This window comes from Wyeomyia smithii, chromosome 3 (genome assembly GCF_029784165.1).
Source record: "Wyeomyia smithii strain HCP4-BCI-WySm-NY-G18 chromosome 3, ASM2978416v1, whole genome shotgun sequence".
NCBI lineage: Eukaryota > Metazoa > Arthropoda > Insecta > Diptera > Culicidae > Wyeomyia > Wyeomyia smithii.
The window spans coordinates 205,874,077-205,894,217 of record NC_073696.1 but is presented as its reverse complement, the minus strand read 5'-3'; the positions used below and the strand labels follow the sequence as shown (position 1 = coordinate 205,894,217).

At 37.5% G+C, this 20,141-nt stretch overlaps 3 protein-coding genes across 7 annotated transcripts; 2 read left to right on the top strand and 1 right to left on the bottom strand.

Annotated features, from left to right (window-relative positions):
- Nucleotides 1-6,360: 6,360 nt before the first annotated feature.
- Nucleotides 6,361-7,019, top strand: LOC129731969 (peptidyl-prolyl cis-trans isomerase NIMA-interacting 4). The gene is made up of 2 exons (XM_055692404.1): nt 6,361-6,565; nt 6,618-7,019. The coding sequence occupies exons 1-2, from the start codon at nt 6,502-6,504 to the stop codon at nt 6,932-6,934; spliced, it is 381 nt and encodes a 126-aa protein (XP_055548379.1). The 5' UTR covers nt 6,361-6,501; the 3' UTR covers nt 6,935-7,019.
- Nucleotides 6,953-8,913, bottom strand: LOC129727441 (protein-cysteine N-palmitoyltransferase Rasp). Of its 3 annotated transcripts, none has more exons than XM_055685290.1 (4): nt 8,522-8,910; nt 7,724-8,466; nt 7,451-7,668; nt 6,953-7,391 (listed from the first exon to the last, which is right to left on the bottom strand). In XM_055685290.1, exons 1-4 carry the CDS (start codon nt 8,619-8,621, stop codon nt 6,977-6,979), a joined length of 1,476 nt encoding a protein of 491 aa, XP_055541265.1. In that variant the 5' UTR covers nt 8,622-8,910; the 3' UTR covers nt 6,953-6,976. The 3 variants fall into 3 exon arrangements, with proteins under 3 accessions (XP_055541265.1, XP_055541267.1, XP_055541266.1); XM_055685292.1 differs by lacking the exon at nt 8,522-8,910 and having other exon boundaries at nt 7,724-8,180; nt 8,239-8,378; XM_055685291.1 differs by lacking the exon at nt 6,953-7,391 and having other exon boundaries at nt 7,432-7,668; nt 8,522-8,913.
- Nucleotides 8,914-14,140: 5,227 nt separating this feature from the next.
- LOC129731074 (transmembrane GTPase Marf) lies at nt 14,141-19,140 on the top strand. 3 transcript variants are annotated; one of them, XM_055690825.1, is made up of 9 exons: nt 14,141-14,418; nt 15,185-15,269; nt 15,562-15,851; nt 15,913-16,143; nt 16,199-16,306; nt 16,658-17,581; nt 17,645-17,791; nt 17,851-18,047; nt 18,110-19,140. In XM_055690825.1, exons 1-9 carry the CDS (start codon nt 14,401-14,403, stop codon nt 18,309-18,311), a joined length of 2,202 nt encoding a protein of 733 aa, XP_055546800.1. In that variant the 5' UTR covers nt 14,141-14,400; the 3' UTR covers nt 18,312-19,140. The 3 variants fall into 3 exon arrangements, with proteins under 3 accessions (XP_055546800.1, XP_055546799.1, XP_055546798.1); XM_055690824.1 differs by having other exon boundaries at nt 14,818-15,269; XM_055690823.1 differs by lacking the exon at nt 14,141-14,418 and having other exon boundaries at nt 14,612-15,269.
- The last annotated feature ends 1,001 nt before the right edge of the window (nt 19,141-20,141 follow it).

The window sequence follows — 20,141 nt, the reverse complement described above, 5'->3', positions numbered from 1 at the left end:
CGCTTAAAAACAACTTACAGTTATTAAATGATACAAAGTTGGCCACTGAGTTCATGGACCTGAACTTTCCGACGAAAACAAATGAACTAACATACACACCCACACAAACAAACAATATAATTAAAATCTCGATCTCAGAAATCAATGATATTATCAACTCAAAAAAGACCACTCTGCACCAGGACTAGATAACTTTTCATTTTACATGTTTAAACGATTAAACTTAAATTTAAAAATTAGAATTACTGACCTTTTGAACGAAACAATTAAAACCGGTGAAATTCCCCCAAAATGGAGACAAAGTAAAATAATACCTCTTTTCAAACCAGGTAAAGATATGAATTTGCCAAGCTCTTACAGACCTCTCTCAATGCTTTGTATATTATTAAAATTAATTAACTGTGTCGTCAAAAACAGATTATCAAATTATCTTGATCAAAACAATATAATTCCGTCCAACTCATTCGGTTTCCGAAAAAATACATCTGCAATTAACTGTGTTAACACAGTAATATCACTAGTAACTCAGGCGAAGCGAGAGGGCGATATCCTCATAGCTACTTTCTTGGATTTAACAAAAGCTTTCGACAATGTCAATATAGACATTCTTATACAAACACTAATTACAGAAAAAGTTCCAGTAGAAATAATAAACTGGATCCACTTATACCTAAAACACCGACAAACGACTTTAATATTGAATGATGGCACCGAAATAGTTTCTGTAACGAACAAAGGTTTACCACAAGGTTGTCCCTTATCCCCGATACTATTTAACATTTACACTAAGATCGTGCACGAAGTCGCAAAGGACGAGGAAATCCTTATCCAATTTGCGGATGACTTCACGGCCATAGTAACAGGATATAATGCTACGATAGCCGCTAGTAGAATGAACAGATTTCTCTCAAAACTATCTACTAAATTCAAAGAAATAGGCATGGAATTAAACCCAGAAAAATCAGCAGCGATAATATTTGTCAATAAATTCAATCCAACAATACAATTGAAGATTAATAACACACCCATAGCAATAAAAGAAAACCATAAAATACTGGGAATACACCTCGACTCAAAATTATCATATAAAATACACATAGAAAAGGCGGTAATAAAAGCGAAGAAAAAAATAAACATAATTCAAATGATCGGTAATAAAAAAGTAGGCGCCCATCCGGAACAACTATTAAGAATAGCTAAGGCCATTGTTAGACCGCATTTAGACTACGGTATCACAATTACAGCAGCGGCTGCGAACACAACATTTAAAAAATTAGAAGCAGCACATCTATTATCTTTACGTACATCCCTAAGACTACTAAGATCAACACCTAATCAAGTTGTGTTACAAGAAGCAGGAGAAATACCACTTAAATTACGGGCAGAACATTTAGCCTTGAGAGAGACAACTAAAACATTATACCATAAAAACAATAATCTAATTCAAAATAGTTTAACCGAAGTAATGAGCGTGAATTATCTCCCAAAACATTGTTCATTTTTAGAAAAAGTAGCTTCGCTTTACAACTTTCAATTTTTTCAAATGACAAGAAAGGTAGAGAATCATCCTAATTTAGCACAACTTAAAAATAAACTACAGGTTAAAGATAAAATCACAGATTTAAAAAAGAAGAATTTACCGTTGAGCACACAAAGAGTCATAGTCACAGAAATAATAAAAAACGAGTATAAAAACTGGTACCAATTATATACAGATGGATCAATCATAGACACAAACGTTGGATTTGGTTATTATGACCCCCAAGAAGAACTTTCACATAGTGGTAAACTGAAAACAGGTTTCACTATAATGAATGCCGAAATTGTCGCCATAGTGGAAGCATTAAAATATGCATCATCAAAAAATTTGAGAAAAATAGTTATATTCACTGATTCAAAAAGTGCCTGTACATTGTTGTTGAATCCCTTCCAAACAGACAATAATCTAACCAATGAATTACTAAATATCATAATCCAATCAAATTTTACAACTGTTCACATACAATGGATACCGGGTCACATAAATATAATGGGAAACGAAAACGCAGACACTGCAGCTAAATTGGGAACTACAAAAGACGAAATAGAAGATTACAACTTTACATAAGATGATACACTGAAGATATTCGAAAACGAAATCCTGAGGATGTGGCAGGAACAGTACACATTTAAGTCAGAGGAAAAGGGTAAATTTCGTTACGAACACGCGAAACAAATATCTAAAAAGCCATGGTTCAGAAAAATGAACTTAAATGTAAGAGAAACTATAACTATGGGAAGAACAAGGACCGGACACACAGCTTCTAAGGACAGACTATTTCAATGGAAATTATTAACAAACGATAAATGCGAGAAATGTAATCTGACTGAAAACATTTACCACCTTTTATACAACTGCCCAGTTTATAACCATATTAGAAATAAATACAGTCAATAAAGAATAATATTCCACTACACCAAATATTAAATAAGAAAAAAACACAAGATTATAAAGCACTTACTGAATACCTAAGCAAAATAAAAAAGAATGTTTGAGACAGTTAAAAAAAAGGGTTACCACCTACATATCAATTTCCAATGAGACTTGTTGCAACTTTAACACTCAATGCACAACATGAGAAATTCGACATTTGCTCGCGCACCAAACAATTAAATTGCCAACACACCTAATATCCACAACACTTGGCTTTATGGATCTGACGGTCTGAGCCAAACGAAACCGAGAGAAAAAAAAAGTTTTCGGAAGGCTTCCATATACCAGGGAAGTTACCCCTGTACTTCCAACCCACCATTAGTTCGAAAGGAGTAACTTGTAGCCGCGAATGTGGAATCAACGTGTTATGTCTGTGTACATACTGTTGCAGTGCTGTACGCCAGTTAGAGCCATCTAATTTTGCTGCTGAGAGAGCTTTGATGATTCCCGAATTCTGTCTTTCAACTGCTCCATTGCTCTGAGGACTTAGCGGTATAGTTTTCTGAACTCCCACTCCTCTATATTCCCAATAGGATATAAATCCGGTACTCTGAAAAGGAGGTCCATTGTCACTCTGTATGACAGACGGGTACCCCCACATTCGAAAAATTTCGTTCAAAGCTGAGTTTGTAGTATCTGCATCCGTTGCCTTCATTTCTACTACGAACAGGTAGCGCGAGCCATGTGTCTGTTACAACTAAAAATTCTCCAGACCCAAAGGCGGGTAATGCGAGGAAATCTATTTGCAGCATTTGCCAAGGTCCTTCGGGCAGTTCTCGTGAGAATAATGGTAACGGTGGGTTTCGCTTTGAAAGTTGGACGCAGGTGTAACAATTCTTTATGAAACGAATTATATCGGCTGACATTCTGGGCCACCAGAAAAATTCACGCATAACACGTTTCATCGCCACCTCTCCTATGTGTCCTCCATGTGCAGAGTTAAGTGCTTTCAGTCGAATTGGAAATGGTAGAATTACTCGGTCGTCTTTAAATACCAGAGAACCACTACAACGCAAATTATTTTTTTGTGCTTCATATGATCGTAGCTCAGATGGCCATTTGTTCGACGACATCGTTTCTCGTACTAGTTGTAGTTCGCTGTCTTTTTCCGAAAATGTTTCTATTTCATCCCAAGTAATGATCATGTTACTAGCATCCAGCGAAAAGAGATAGTGAGTCTCATCTTCTTTTTCAAACGGAGTTGCTTCCTGTGTTGCTGGTATGAGACGAGACAACGCATCGGCTACGTTTTGATTTCCGGGAACTCTTTTGATTTCATAGTCGTAAGGCTGTAATCTCAACGCCCAACTTTCCGCGCGTGAAATTGCTCGTTTGCCTAAACGATTATTAACACTGAATATATATTGGATCGCCTCTGCATCAGTTCTAATAGTGAACGGTCTGGTCAACAAGTAGTATGAAAACTTTTCAACACCCCAAACAACTGCTAGAGCTTCCTTCTGCGTTTGGGGGTACCGTTTTTCCGCGATAGATAAAGATTTAGAAGCACATGCTATAATTCTAGGAGTATTATTGCCGTCTATTTGAGTTAGTAACGCGCGCAAGCCAACAGGAGAGGCATCTACGAAAAGCTCTATACGGTCTGTTAGGTTGTAATAACCTAGTAGCTTTATAGAGTTTAAAGCATCGTTTTTGAGCCAATTGAACTCATCATCTTCGCTATCAGTCCAATAAAAGTTTTCGGAATTTGCAAGGTTTCGTAAGTGTTCAGATTTTGTTGCCCGATGCATAATAAATTTGATGAGATGGCGTGAGTCTTCATGCAGTTCAATGTGAAAAAATGCATGGCTTAAATCAATAATAGAGAACCAGTTGGCTCCATCTAACTCGGAAAGAATTTTCTCTAAAGTAGGAATCGGAAATGGAGTTCTGTGAATATAGCGATTAGGTCCCCGTAAGTCAATAACTAAACGTATGTCGTCTTTGCCTTTGGGCACGACCAACATTGATGAACAGAACGAAATATCCATTCCATCAACAACTCTTTCTATGATATCAGCTAAAACCAGGTTCTCCAGTCTTTTTTCAACTAGTGATTTAACTGCCAAAGGTATATTGGTAAAATCATTTCTGCAAGCTGGTTTTGTTGTGTCGTAGTAGATTTTAACAGGAGGGACGTTGAATTTTGGAAATGCTTCAACAGTGAAAATTGAAGCAATTTCTCCTGCGTATACCGATTCTACAAACGAGATCTCCTTACATTTTATAGGTACCTGTAAACCTAGCATCATAACACTGTACCGTGAATCTGTTGGTCTTCCCAAAAAAGCACGAGCTTCACTGACTACATAGAACTTCTCTATGTATGTAGGTCTATCACTAGAAATATAAAGAGGAGCGTGGAAAATAGCCAAAACCTTGATGGTGCCTTCTGTTGCATAAGCTTTAAGTGTTTTGTCTGATTTGTATTGGACGTCGAGGATTCCAGTAGAATAGCTAGAGTTCGAAATGAGCATTTTGAACATTTTATCAGTGAATGTATTCACTTGCGCACCGGAATCAATCATGAACATGCATTGCATGCCTGATACCTTTGCGGTAATATTAGCGACGTCATCTCCAGTGAACATGACATTGGTGCTGGTACACGCAACTTGTACAACATTATCAAGTGCTTCCATTTGAGGACCTACATGGGTGTTCATAACGTTCTCCGTCTCATGTTGATTTTCTACACATATAAACTTTTTTCATTATTCATTCTAAAGAACCAAAAGTTTTCAGGTTGTTCGTGTCATCAGGAAAATTGTGGGAGAGTAAAATATCAAGTGATTATGCATCACAAAAAAAGAGCAAAATATACTTAAAAAATAAATATAATTAGACACCGTTCAGATTTTGTTTGTTTTGTTCTGACTGTTACCGGCACAAACCTCCCTCTCTACGCTAACATCGCATTTCAAACTGAGTGGTTTTCAATTCTTAAACTGAGTACTTTTAAATTCTGAAAATGGTTAGTTTTAAATTCAAAAATGAATATTTTTCTATTCAAAAATTTGATAGTTCCAAAATCTAAATCTGTGTAGGTTTTAATTTTAAAACTGAGTAGTTTTAAATTCAATAAATGGATAATTTTGTACACATAAACTGATATTTTTTAAGAACTAAATGAGTTTTATTAAACACGAAAAATGAGTTTAACTGTATTCATCATTCTGAATAATGAATACACAGTATTTGCCCATACTATGGTTACACAATTTTGAATAACAACAGAGCTACTCAATTTTCGTGTTGTTCCACTTTTTATGAAAATGAATTGTTTTCTAATCATTTTTGATTTCATTTTAGGGAGCGTGCATGACGTAAGCCGAGTTGTCGAAAGGGTAGGTAACATATTACGATTTTCTCATAGTATCCGCCAGTTTGGCGCGTAAAAAGCTATAAAGTCACTGTATATCCGGACTACTTCGTGAAAAAGTCGAAAATTCCAAACACAATAGATACGTTGCGGCTGCGTTTGCGGCAATTTGACAGTTAGCCCATACATTTTCTGTCAAATAAATGTCGACGCAACGCAAACGTATCTACTGTGTTTGGGCCTGAATCATTACTTTGCTTTTCTATCTACTTTTGCCCTAATCATGAAGTAGTCCGGATTTATTACTATTCTGGCGGAGTGGATTCGGGAACCAATTAAAACTGTCAAAACGTAAGCCAGTCAATGAAGTTTCCATACGACTGGTTTCCATTTTGACAGTTTAAATTGGTTCCCGAATCCACTCCACCAGACTAGTAAAATATACAGTGACAAAATATACTTCATAGTCCCGAATTGTACTTTTTGATTCGTAAAGTACGAATGTTCCCTTGACACTGAATGATACTGTCGATATTTTTGACAGATATCGATAATCCCACTGTTACCATCCGTTACGCAAGTGCTAAATAAAACTATAACCTGAACGTATTTGTTTTTATACTATACTACTGTTTATTAAAAGAACCTTTTAACATCATTTGATTGAATTTTGCATACATCTATAAAATAATAAGGTACTCAAAAAATGCCTCCTAAGAAAGAAACTAAAGCAGCATCCGCAAAGACAGGAAAAAAGGGCAATGAAGAAGGTAAGAAATATTTTATTCACGAATCCCTTTGCTATATTTGTAACGTTTCCAGCGGCCGGCAAAGAGAAAAAAGGTGGTAGCGCAGTTAAAGTGCGACATATTCTGTGTGAAAAACAAAGTAAAATATTGGAAGCGTTAGAAAAGCTCAAAGAGGGACAGAGCTTCAATGTGGTGGCCACTAATTATAGTGAAGACAAGGCTCGACAAGGGGGTGACCTAGGATGGCAAATACGTGGATCTATGGTCGGGCCATTCCAAGATGCTGCATTTGCACTGCCAATTTCCACAATAAATGCCCCAAAATACACTGATCCACCGATAAAAACAAAATTTGGTTACCATATCCTGATGGTTGAAGGAAAGAAATAAAAACTTTACAGCTACCTTTAATAATTTTTCATCTGCTTTTTATTAGTAAGTCTTTTTGAATAAACTTTTTCGGTTACTTTCGATAGATTTTATCCATTCTCCTGTTCGATAGAAACAATATGTCACTATGTAAAGAACTGCGTAGTTGCTTATGCTTTCAAAGTAAGTTCTTTTGATGTAAACGTAACCAACTTCCTCTCTTGCAAAAAAGAAAAAGTTAGATAGAACTGATAATATGAAAACATGTGTCCCCACGAGTGCTCCTAACCGAGTATTGTTACCAAAAATGTTCTTTACAAAACCTTCTAATACAACACAAATCCAGTTCAAAGCGGACCAAATCATCACAAATGTGTATAAGCCATGCCACACATATATGAACATAAACGTAGCTAAACTAGCCATTATTTTTCGAACGCCAGAAGATGTTTTTGTGCAAAGCTGAGTGTAGATATATCTGTAAGAGTCAAGATTAACTGCATTAATATTGTATTTAAAATCACATGAGATGCTTACCTAAACAAAAATTCATATAAACCTCGGTCAAAAAACTTCCACATATCGGAGTACAAATGAACTCGCCCAATGCAGATCGGTTTTTGCGGCATTTCGATTCCATCGAAGACTCCGAAAGCAATACCAATTCCATAATATATCACGTATTTCACGAAGAAAAAATGTGCCATAAGAAGGCCTAATCCATACAAAACCCATAAATTCGTTTGCTGTATCAACTACAAGTTCAGATTATTTAGAGTTATGCTTTAGAAAAATAAGACAAAAATATACTTTCAGATCCAAGTGAATAATATTAATGTAGAAAAGATGTTGTCCAATCTCCATTATAAGCGCCCAGAGTACACAAACTATCAGCTGACAAAACAGTTTTTTGAAACGGTTTAATGTGTGTAGATTGTCGTGTTCGTAACTGACTTTTTGGCATTCTTTAAACCTAGTATAAATTATTACCGGTCCATACAGAAGCAGAGGAAAATAGAACGAGTACCCAAGGAGATCTGTTAATCGATAATTTTCTCCTTTACTTTTAGCTGCGGCCTTATCTAGGCAGAAACTCGTACATTTGATTACGTTCCATGAGATGATTATACTAAACTCTAACAATTTATCATTGTCGATATCTAGCAGCAAGTTTAGCTGATCGTAAAAATACAATAGTTTTGTACTATTGATAACCGCTATCCAGAAAAATGCTTTTGCCCATAGAAACCGTACTTTTTTACTCCAGCTGCTTATGGCAAAGAATGTTATGTTTTGTAACAACAAAATTACCAGAACTTTTATACCGTAATTATATAGAGTAGCGGCACAGCCAATCAAGGATAGCACCAAAGAAATATGCTTTATACGAAAAATGCGTATCAGCTCAAAAGACACTGCATGAAACACAAAAATGAACGCATTATCAATCGCGTATTTCTTGTAAATTTCCCACTCCCAATCATAGTCATCCCGACGACGGCCTCCGAAAAAGGACCATCCTTCCTCAAGATAATAGTAATTCTGCAGACCATCTGAAAAATACAATATTGTTACTTTTGTAGCCTAATAATCCAGGATGTAACCCACCGTTGCTTATTTTAAATACTTTATAAAACGAGTAACACAGACAGGATACATAAAAACCTATGCATAGTGCTGTATCTACAGTTATTTTAGGAAAACCCATCGTGCCACATTGTACGCAGCGCTGACAGATTTGATGGGCAAATTATCAAAAATTACTGCATACGTTCATGGTGTTTATGGTGTATATCATTTCCTTTGTTTTTCAAAAGAACTGTTTATCGTGTAGAATTTATCTGCTGATTCGTATTTCCGTAGATCTAGCGTCGCTGACTGTCTGCTGTGATTAAACTTTGAACATGTTTATTTACAATCACTTTGTCGGACTACTTGTTTTGAAACTCGGTTCTCACCGTTCTCACCTCCCATCCGTCCAACCGGTCCCACCATCAAGACCCAAACACAATTGGATACGTTTGCGTTGCGTTGACGTTAATTTGACAGAAAATGTATGGGCTAACTGTCAAATTGCCGCAAACGCAGCCGCAACGTATCCATTGTGTTGCCGAAACAGAATCTGCTGCTTACACACTCGTGAAATGTTGCTCATGGACCAAGTAGTTTCTTACTCTGTTTCATAAAATCGACCACACGAAATTAGCTGTGACTCAGTCAAGGGAATGGCAAAGTAGCTTTCTGGCGGGGCGAACATCTATTACTGTACCATTAATCAGAAAACCACCTTATCTGCCGCTAAAATTCACTTCATCTTGAAACAACCTGAAGATATAATCTATTTAGTTGAAAATTGTACACTGAAAAAAAATCACACGCTTATACCAAATGCTTTTTACACACGAATACCAATAAACCAACCCAATCGTTTTAACAGGTCGACCCATATCGATTTTTAATGGAATTCACGGTATTTTGACGTGTTTCAGCATTTGACGCGTTCTACCATTGGGAACTGAGTGTAAAAAGATTGATTTTGGTATGCATGACACGGCAAACCGAAGTGTAAGACACTTGATTTTGTGCTGCGAAGTGAAACGCAAGTGTATTCCACTTAGATATGAAATGTTACATCTATTAGCACAGAAGTAAGTGAAATTCACTTGGCAGTAACGTATCGATTTTTTATAGTGTAGTTATCGACTGGCGACAATTGATTTTACACTCATAGTAGAGCTTTCTACGCCAAATCTCACCAATACAGGCTTAGTCGTGTATCCTTATAAAATCGATTTATTTTCAACCAAAAAATCAGCTGATATTCAATATCGAAAAATATATCACTTATGAATCCTAGTTCGTTGATTATTTGCAACCAGAAATTAAACTTGTATTAGTGAAATAGACCACTTATGAATCCTAGTTCATTAGCGTTACCTGTTTTAACAAACTTTGTTTTAGTGGAATAATAGATGAAATAAAACTAAAAATCGGCCTACAACTTTAATAAAAGTTCGGAATAGGAGGATTTTTTTTGTTACCACCAGCGTGTTGATTATTTACAACCAAAAATAAAACTTGTATTAGTGAAATCGATCACTAATACTAGCGCAGATAGGAAGGTCTATGCCGCACATTATACCTTACGTCGCAAATAGTGCGCTGTATAGCGCATCTGATCTGATGTGCTATACAGCGCATTACTTCCCACGTAAGGATATTTAAAGTCGCAGCCAAAAATTGGCGCGCAACGAAAGTCGCGATTTCGATTTAGTGCTGCGACGTTGATACTGACATTGTGGAAATTGAGTTGTTTAGCTATTAACTATAAACTTCTCGAAATCGCTACGATGACAGTTCGCCCATATACGAACTGTCATTCGAGCGATTTAGAGCGATTTTTATCCTTCATTTAAAAATCGAAGGACAACGGTGTAATATTTTAATAAATGACGTTTTGCTCATAAAATTACACTTTTTAGCTGATATATAAAAATCAGAAATCCGTTAATAGCTTAACAACCCAATTGCGTAAAATTATCACAAATGCAAACAATAATTACAGACAACATTTGGTTGTTTTGCCCAAACTAATATTATGCATTTAGTTGAAAATTGGAGTTTTCGACTAGCGACATTCGATTTTACTCTCATGTATAGCAAATCAGATGCGCTATACAGCGCACTACTTCCGCTGTTAAGTATAATGTACGGTATGAGAGAAAAACCGAATGTCGCTAGTCGAAAAATTCGACTTTCTACTGGGGCGACAATACAAGAAAAGGGTAAGCTGTCCATTTTTCGGGTGCCAGTAGTGAGGATGGTAACACCATATGATAAGTAGAACATGGTGTAACGGTTTGATCAAAAAGTAGGCGCGGGGTGAGGTAGCGTTTTTTTGCTTAGAGCAAGCGCACCGGTGAGTTGCCATTTGAGTTGCTATTTTCACAACGCTGGCCGTTGCCATTTTGGATAGCAACCGATTTTCGCACCGGTCGTTGCTAATGGGGATTACCAATTCCACTATTTCTTTTTCACACCGGCAGTTGCCAATTTCTGAAGACCGTCACTAGCCAGCGTTGGCAAAATGTTTGTTTGTGATGTATTTCGCATATTTTTTGCGGATCTAGTAATAACCAACTTATCCGTCAGTCAATCGTTTCCGGAATGATCTACGTTCTTTCTACTTCATAAAATGTTCCCTCCATTTCACATAACTTTGTTTTAACTTTGTTTCCGTTCTCCCAAGTTATCGATAACATAATTCATTTGCACGTTCTTTCTACTTCATAAAATGTTCCCTCCATTTCACATAACTTTGTTTTAACTTTGTTTCCGTTCTCCCAAGTTATCGATAACATAATTCATTTGCACGTTCTTTCTACTTCATAAAATGTTCCCTCCATTTCACATAACTTTGTTTTAACTCTGTTTCCGTTCTCCCAAGTTATCGATAACATAATTCTTTTGCAGATTTTTTTACTTGTGCGTACATAAATTTTTTCCGTAAACTGGGCACGTCCCGCAACGTTGGCTTAAATGACTATTCTACTGAAAGCTGGCGAACTGTCATTAGTTGTATTCTGTATTTCATGCTGTCTCGGTTCCCACAGTTTGCTATTGTTATTTGAAAATTTGCCGCCAAAAAGAACTTAAATATAGAACGCGTAAATTGTTTTCGATTATTTGATTGATTCTAGTGATGAAGAAAGTGATTTCGCAAAACAAATTTCCTTATACGCGATTAAGAAAATGGTTTTTGGAAAGATTCGGGGCGACTCTCAGCCTAGTAAATACCCAAAAAAACCGCCATACGGAGGAAGGTGCCATCCAGCGTTTTAACAACGGTAGATACCGATGACCATTTCCAACGCCGCTTTCGAACGCATCCAGGTTTATTGAATAATATTGGCCAATCTTGTGAGGATTTGAGCTTTCCGCATCGTTTAGGTTGCAGACCAAAATGCCAACCAAAATGGTCATCTCAATAAAAAACCTATACAAAATGTTTACCTGCCCGAAAAAACACCCTGTGCAAAATTTCAGCTCAATCGGAAATAAAATTGAGTAGTGGTTCACGCCGACATTTGCGTCCTACGACGTGTTTAACAAGCGAGACAAAACACTTCGTCTTCCGAGGCCGACCAATTGAGTCCGCATTCAAAACACTCATCATCTTCGTAATATTATTACGAACATTCACTATCGAGCACAAAAAAAAACAACAGTTTAACATTTCATCAAATAGCAACGATTCGGCTCGTTCATTTTGTACCAACTTTTTCGGAAGATTTCTTCCTGAGTGTTACGTATGTCTTATGTATGTGGTATCGCCATGCAACAGAAAACAAAATTTCCCTTGTTAATTTATGTTCCCTTGCTCACTTAAAAAAGAAACCCTCCAGTTTTCAGTGTTTAACTTATGAGTTGCTTTCAAGAAGCACAAAATTTGATAGCAGGGTATGTAGCATTGTTAAATTTACAATATAAATGTATTAAAATGGTATATTCAACGATGCGAAATTTTTTTCCATAGGCTGTTTATAAACAAACTTCTTCGCAATCAAATCTGTTTCCAATATGGCCGATTCTGCATTTGACATACCGTTACACCATGTCTTTATACATCATGGGTAACACGTCAAATGTATGGCAGCTGACAGCGATGCCATTCCCGTGGATTCATTTGAGTAGTTTGGAAGGTGTAGGGTACTTTTGAAATTCGTGTTTTCGGCTAAATTATAAAATAAAATTGAAATATTTCATAAGAGTGAATCAAAATTCCTAATAAGAAGAAATAAGGCCAGCTGTCTTTTCTATTGACGACACGCACAGAAAACTCTGCAAATAACTCCAAGTGAACCGTCAAGTTTAAGCTTCAACTATGCAAAGTATACAAATATTTTGTAGGTACATATAAGTCGGAATATCGGATGATTTGCTACCATTCACTACTCCTTTCTTTGCCCCTTTGTATATATAACGCCCTCTGGTCTCATGATGTGTCGAGACATGGTATAACGGTTTGTCAAAATAAGAATCGGCCGTTTTGGAAACCATATTTGATAGCGAGAAAGTTTGTTTATAAACAGAAACTGAAAACAAATTTTCCCATAATTAAACATATAATTTGGATGCAAATTATGAATATGACAATGTTACATTTTTTGCTATCAATATTCGAGCTTCTCAAAAGTGCCTTACAAGTTAAAGCGCTGAAATTTGAGACAGTTTTTTTCGAGTGAGCAAGAAAACATAAAAAAACAAGGAAAAATTTCTTCCTGTTGCATAGTGATACCACATACATAAGACATACGTAACACTCAGGAAGAAATCTTCCAAAAATGTTGGTACAAAATGAACTACTCTAAAGTACCAACCTCTGTAAAAAAAACCTCTGTTTGAGTAATTTATGGAGGTTGTGTACACATACTTAGACATACGTAACACTGGCGAATTTTTTTTGGTACTCTTTGCCCCACATCACCCGGTACCAACACCAGTAATGTACTGCTCGACGAAAATGAACGGAATGAATTTTCTTCATAGCGGCTCTACTCGAGCCCTCAACAAAATCCCTTACGAAACTGTCAAAAAGTTGTTTACAAAGTCAATGCTGCATTTTTCGAGTGGGAACGAAACAAATGCAGGGCTGCGCAGGTACACAACCTCCATAAACTACTCAAACAGAGGTTTTTTTTACAGAGGTTGGTACTTTCGAGTAGTTCATTTTGTACCAACTTTTTTGGAAGATTTCTTCCTGAGTGTTACGAATGTCTTATGTATGTGTTGTGTACCTGCGCAGCCCTGCATTTGTCTTGTTCCCACTCGAAAAATGCAGCATGGATTTTGTAAACAACTTTTTGACAGTTTCGTAAGGGATTTTGCTGAGGGCTCGAGTAGAGCCGCGATGAAGAAGATTCATTCCGTTCATTTTCGTCGATCAGTTTATACTGGTGTTGGTACCGGGTGATGTGGGGCAAAGAGTACCAAAAAAAATCGCCAGTGTTACGTATGTCTAAGTATGTGGTGATACTTCATCTCCAACCCTCCAAAGCAGAAAAACGCTACCTTATCTTACCGCGCCTGCTCTTCGATTAAACCGTTGCACCATGTTCTTCTCATCACTCAACTCATCATGGTCTTTTCCTAAATTGAGGGTAGTTTCAACCTACAAATGAAGAGTCCCAGTGATCGTGTTAGTAAAATCTTTTGACGTTTGTTCTCCACTTTCTTTCGCATTTCGCATGGCCTCCAGTCTGAAGAGTCTGAAGCTGAACGAAAGAAAGGTTACATCACGCTCGTGTTGTCATCAGAGAAAAGTGCTGTAGAGAAAATTTTGCGTTGGATTTGCAACGTTATTTTGTTGCATTATACCAATTAGAAAACAACGTACCAACTTCCGTTTATTTTGCCAACATCTAACTGCATTGCCCATACACGGTTCACGATGCATTAACCGACCAGTCGTAGGAGGATTGGCGAAAATGTCCGAGTCAAAGCAGGTACGTGAACATCCAATCTGTCGAAAATTTGCTTTATTTCCGTGCTGTTTTCATCCTAGTGTAGGTTGCGTTATTTCTTATTATATCCATAAAAAGTATGTCTTCTACTTTTAGTCTTAGTAAACCATGTGAAATCATCACCCGAGCTATTCAATTAATGGTTTATTTTGTTTCTTCTGTTTACTTTCAGTTGATTATTTAAGTTTGCTAAAAAAATACAGTATAGCTAAAGAATCACGACGATAAAAAAAAGTATACCAGCAAGCACCCATCAACGTTTATAGATTTATTTTTCTGCATCGCAATTTACAGTTTTTACGCAATGTGTACTATTTCTCTATAAAAAATATTTGTTGAACAGTGTTCTATTCTTTTTTCTAAAATATGCGTGTATCGTAGGACAATATTCGAAACAAAGCCGAAACAAACAAGTACCTTTCTAATACGCTTTTTTTGCCACCACAACCTGCTATGCTTTTTGTCGTCGTCACTATCGGTCGTAACTAACTGTAACTAACATCAAAACGCGTCATCCCGCGTGATAACCCGATACGATTCGCGCGATCGATCTTTGTAATCGTCGAACGAATATTTACGCTGAACATCGAACCCGATGGCCGCATATTTAAACCGTACCATTTCGATGATGACGGGTGGTGCAAATGGGGCGGCTTCGCCGTATGAAACGGCCGCTCTACTGGATGCAAATACATCGCCCCGTGGGCTACACACTACTGCTGGTCATTTGGACGTTTCACCGTTGCAGATATTCGTGAGAGCCAAGAAAAAGATTAACGATATCTTCGGGGAAATCGAGAACTATGTGATAGAGACAACAAGCTTTATAGATGGTAAGTATAAAATATTTCATATTAATCGCAATCCTATTTTGTTGACTAACACAAGACATTATTTTTTAGTTGTGTTTGCCAGTTAATGATTTTTATTTTGTGTGAACTAGGTTTTATGGTTTATGAATTTTATTTCAAACAACAACAATGCCTAAACGAAAAAAAATAGCTGAAATGTAAATTACTTTAATTACTGATTAAATCATTCTGCTAGGACAATAACTTAAAATTTGTTTAGATTTCTATTGCACCATCACTGAGAATAAATTTTTTTGAAATAATCCATTTATAGGCATGCCTGCGATTGTCGAAATTGTCGACAAAGCCGAAGCGGAACAATTTAAAAGTTATGTACTCAAGGTTTCTGGTATACGAGAAGTTCTTGCTCGAGATCACATGAAAGTTGCATTCTTCGGGCGTACCTCAAACGGTAAAAGCTCCGTCATCAACGCTATGCTGAAGGACAAAATCCTACCGAGTGGCATCGGTCACACAACCAACTGTTTTTGTCAGGTCGAGGGCGTCGATGGAGATGACGCTTATCTAGTGAAAGAAGGCAGCGATGAGAAGCTAAATGTTACGGTAAGTGAAGAAAAATTCATTTTTACCAGCACTAACTAGTTTTTTGGTTCAAATATTGCAGTCGGTTAAACAATTAGCTAATGCATTATGCCACGAAAAGTTATCTGAAAGTTCGATGGTACGGATATTCTGGCCCCGTAAACGTTGCAGTCTTCTCCGCGACGATGTCGTTTTTGTCGATTCACCAGGAGTGGATGTTTCTCCGAATTTGGATGATTGGATCGACAACCACTGCCTGAATGCGGATGTTTTTGTACTTGTTCTCAATGCCGAATCAACGATGACTCTGGCGGTAAATAGATTGAGGAACTCAAAGGGACGTATAACTTGATTTCATAAATTCGCAGGAAAAGTCATTCTTTCATGAAGTTTCAACACGTCTTTCGAAACCAAACATATTTGTGCTGAATAACCGATGGGATGCATCTGCTTCCGAACCGGAATTTCAAGAATCGGTGAGTATAAATAAATTAGCACAATAAAATTTATTGGTTGTGCGACGGCAGTCAATGCTCGTAATCTTTTCCATCATATTTTCGCAAATAAGGGGAACTAGCAAAAATGTATGGGAATTTTCATTCTAATTTCTTTTCCGTTTTAACCACGTGTTAAAAAAATGACAGTGTTAAAACAAAACTTTTGACTCTGCACGAAAGGTTTATTTCAATACCCAATTCTTTCTAATCAAATAACGTCCCTGTTAAAATACTTACCTGCGAAAGAAAAGCTTACAGCATGGCAGTATTTCGTGGAACAAACATCCTAAAATGCACATAACATTATTACATTTGAACAAATGATTGCAGGTTAAAGCTCAGCATCAGGAGCGTTGTATCGATTTTCTCGTAAAAGAACTTAAGGTTGCCACTCAGAAGGAAGCGGAAGAGCGGGTGTTCTTTGTATCGGCCCGCGAAACGTTACAGGCTCGATTAAAAGAAGCGGAGGGTTTACCGGCGATTGCTGGTGCTTTGGCAGATGGTTTCCAGAATCGTTACTTCGATTTCCAAGACTTCGAGCGAAAATTTGAAGAATGCATCTCCAAAAGTGCCGTTCGAACCAAGTTTGAACAGCATAGCTCACGTGGAAAAGGCATTTCCAACGAGATGCGCCTTATGCTAGACAATATCTACGACCGAGCAAATACGCTGCGGAATCAAAAATTGGAACAAAAGAAAAAACTAACGGATCGCATCGCCACGACTGAAGCGCAACTGATGCAGGTTACCCGCGAGATGAAAATGAAAATACACAACATGGTGGAAGAAGTTGAGCAGAAGGTCGCGAAAGCGTTGAACGAAGAAATTTGGCGACTCAATATTTTAGTTGACGAGTTTAATTTGCCATTTCACACCGACACACTAGTGCTGAATGTCTATAAGAAGGAAATAAACGCTCATGTGGAAAATGGTCTCGGCTCCAACTTAAGAGCACGTCTAAGCACAGCACTGGCGATGAACGTGGAAACAGCACAGCGTGAGATGACGGACCGAATGACGGCACTAATTCCTTCGGAGAAAATCGTAGTTCACACCAATCATGTTGTGGCGAGAAATCAGCCTTTCGAGATTCTCTACACGTTGAATTGTCAGAATTTATGCGCTGATTTTCAGGAGGATTTAGATTTTAGATTTTCCTGGGGTATCACTGCATTCATTGCTCGCTTTAATGGCAAAATGCGATCTGGAAATAAAAAGGCTATAGCTCATAACAAGCATAACAGCAACGTTAACGTGAGTGTTTAAAATAGCAGTTAAGTAAGAAACAATAATTCTAATCAATTGACTTTTTCTTAGGCATCGCAAATAATGTCCCCCACTTCACCAATGTGTCTTGTACCGGAAAACGATATAATCACACAGGAGCAACTGTCGGTGATTTCGAAAGTAGCAATAGCTTCAATAGGTTCTCAGGGTACCCTTGGACTACTGGTAGCTGGAGTGGTAAGTGTTAATACAGAGTTCCCTATGACAGTTATGCTAATGGATACATGTGCTTGCAGCTTCTCAAAACTATTGGCTGGCGTGTTATCGTTGGAGCTGGCATCCTGTACGGTAGTGTCTACCTTTACGAACGTCTGTCGTGGACCAACGCAGCTAAAGAAAAAAGTTTCAAGAATCAGTACGTGCAACATGCTACCAGAAAGTTAAAACTAATCGTTGATCTAACGTCCGCTAACTGCAGTCATCAGGTGCAACAGTAAGTTCGAAAAATTGTCCTGATAAACCCACAACATCTTATCAACGTTAACTTAATTGCAGGGAACTCTCGAGCACTTTTGCGCGACTATGCCGTGTAGTAGATAGCGCTACCACTGACATGAACACCGAACTAAAAGAAATCGAAAATTCGCTATCAGTTATTGAGGCCAACCAGAAGCAGATCAAGGTGCTGAGCAATAAGGCTAATTTTATTCAACGAGAGCTAGAAATTTTTGATAGTAACTATATCAAAGAGAACTAAACAGAAATTCGAGGAAATTGAACCAGAAGATACTAATATATTTTAAGCTTTGTTTATTCATGTATGCAATAGAAAGATAGGTTGTTACAATAGTCTACACAATATCTCTAAAAAAATGTTTCCCTCGTTTTTTTTACCTGATTCAAAAATTATACTAATTGGATTACATATGTAATGCACGCTACGACGTGCGGCAAATCTGTGAAAACATTTTTAAGTTGATACCGATATCGAATGAAACTCTAGCCACTAATATATTATCTTCTCCGATTACGGCAAAGAAATGTGTAATAGACAGGTAACTGTATTATATATTCTAGGAAACGTTAATAACCTCTAGGAAAATCGATGCGAAATTTCTGTAATTTAAATCAGCCCTCTTGAACGTGAATAATATCTAGTGTTATCTATCTATCTAGTGTTAGAAATAAGAGTTGTAAAAATAAACTAGAATATTGTTAGAAAACTTCATCTTACCAACACTTGACCAGTTGCAAGCATTGTAAACCTAGCGAACTCACAGTTTGAGCGTATCTGGGTAGGATTTTTTCTAAAACTCGATTAAACCGAACAATATTTCTGAACCATTGGCCTTTTCTTTTTCACAGCATGTATTCCATAGTTAGAGTTTTACTCATCAATTTAGGTGGACTTTTTTTATAGACTATAATTCGTGCATGCTTATTGTTGTACAAGCAAATAAACCATACTAATTTGTGTGTGCAAAAATAAATTGTTGAGGCCCAAGCAATTGTATTGACGAATATTGTAATCCGTACTATTGAAAAGTTTGTTTATTGTCCCATTTTAATAAATATCGCCAAAAATACATGATCATAATATAAATTTTATTCTCTCTAACAATTAAAAGAGTAGAGTTTTGCAGATAAAGCTGATATAAAACTGGTACCGTTTTTTTTTTCATAACAAAACACATTTCACGAAAAATATTTTCCCCAACCCTTCAGGAGAGCGTTGCTGAAGTATCGGTGTAAATGAAAAGTGAGCGGTGAATGGAACCCTCACGGTGAATGGGCTCTGTACAGTGTACAGTATAAGATTTTCTACTTGCTGATGAGGTACTAGAGTTATTTTGACGGTTTGATGCAAAGTCCTCTACATTTAGTCTGATTTTCTGATGCACTGATAATTTCTTAGGCGGATCAAAAGCTGATGCGTTTCCACACGATTGCGCCTCAATTTCTACTTCATTGATGGTTCTTTTAAAGAACTTCTGCGAAAATCGTGACCTTCGTGTCGATGCCCGCCCACCGGATCACACCCTCAAGGGCGGTGTTAAACAGTAAACAGGAAAGTCCATCACCATGTTTTAAACCCCCTGTGCGATTCAAAGGGGCTCGAGAGTATTCCCGAAACACGCACGTAGCACACCGCTTGCGCCATGGTGGCCTTGACCAGTCAAGTCACCTGAAAATCCGTTGTCGTGCATGATCTGCCATAGCTGTTCTCGATTGACTGTGTCAGAGGCCGCCGTGAAGTCGATGAAGATGTGATGTTTGGGCTCGTTGTACTCGCGACATTTCTGTAAGATCTGTCGGATTGAGAAGATCTGGTCCGCGGAGGCACTGGCTTCCATGAAGCCCGCTTGGTACTGGCCCACGAACCTCCTGCTTAAAGGTGATAGACGACGGAACAGGATCTATGAGAGTATTTTTAGGCGGCATTCATAAGTGAGATACCGCCATAGTTGCGGCGCTCCAGCTTATCGCCTTTCTTATAGATGGGGCGACCACTCCCTCCAGCCACTCATCTGGCAGTTATCCTTCTCCCAAATCCTGGGAATGACCCATTGCAGTGCTCTAGCCAGCC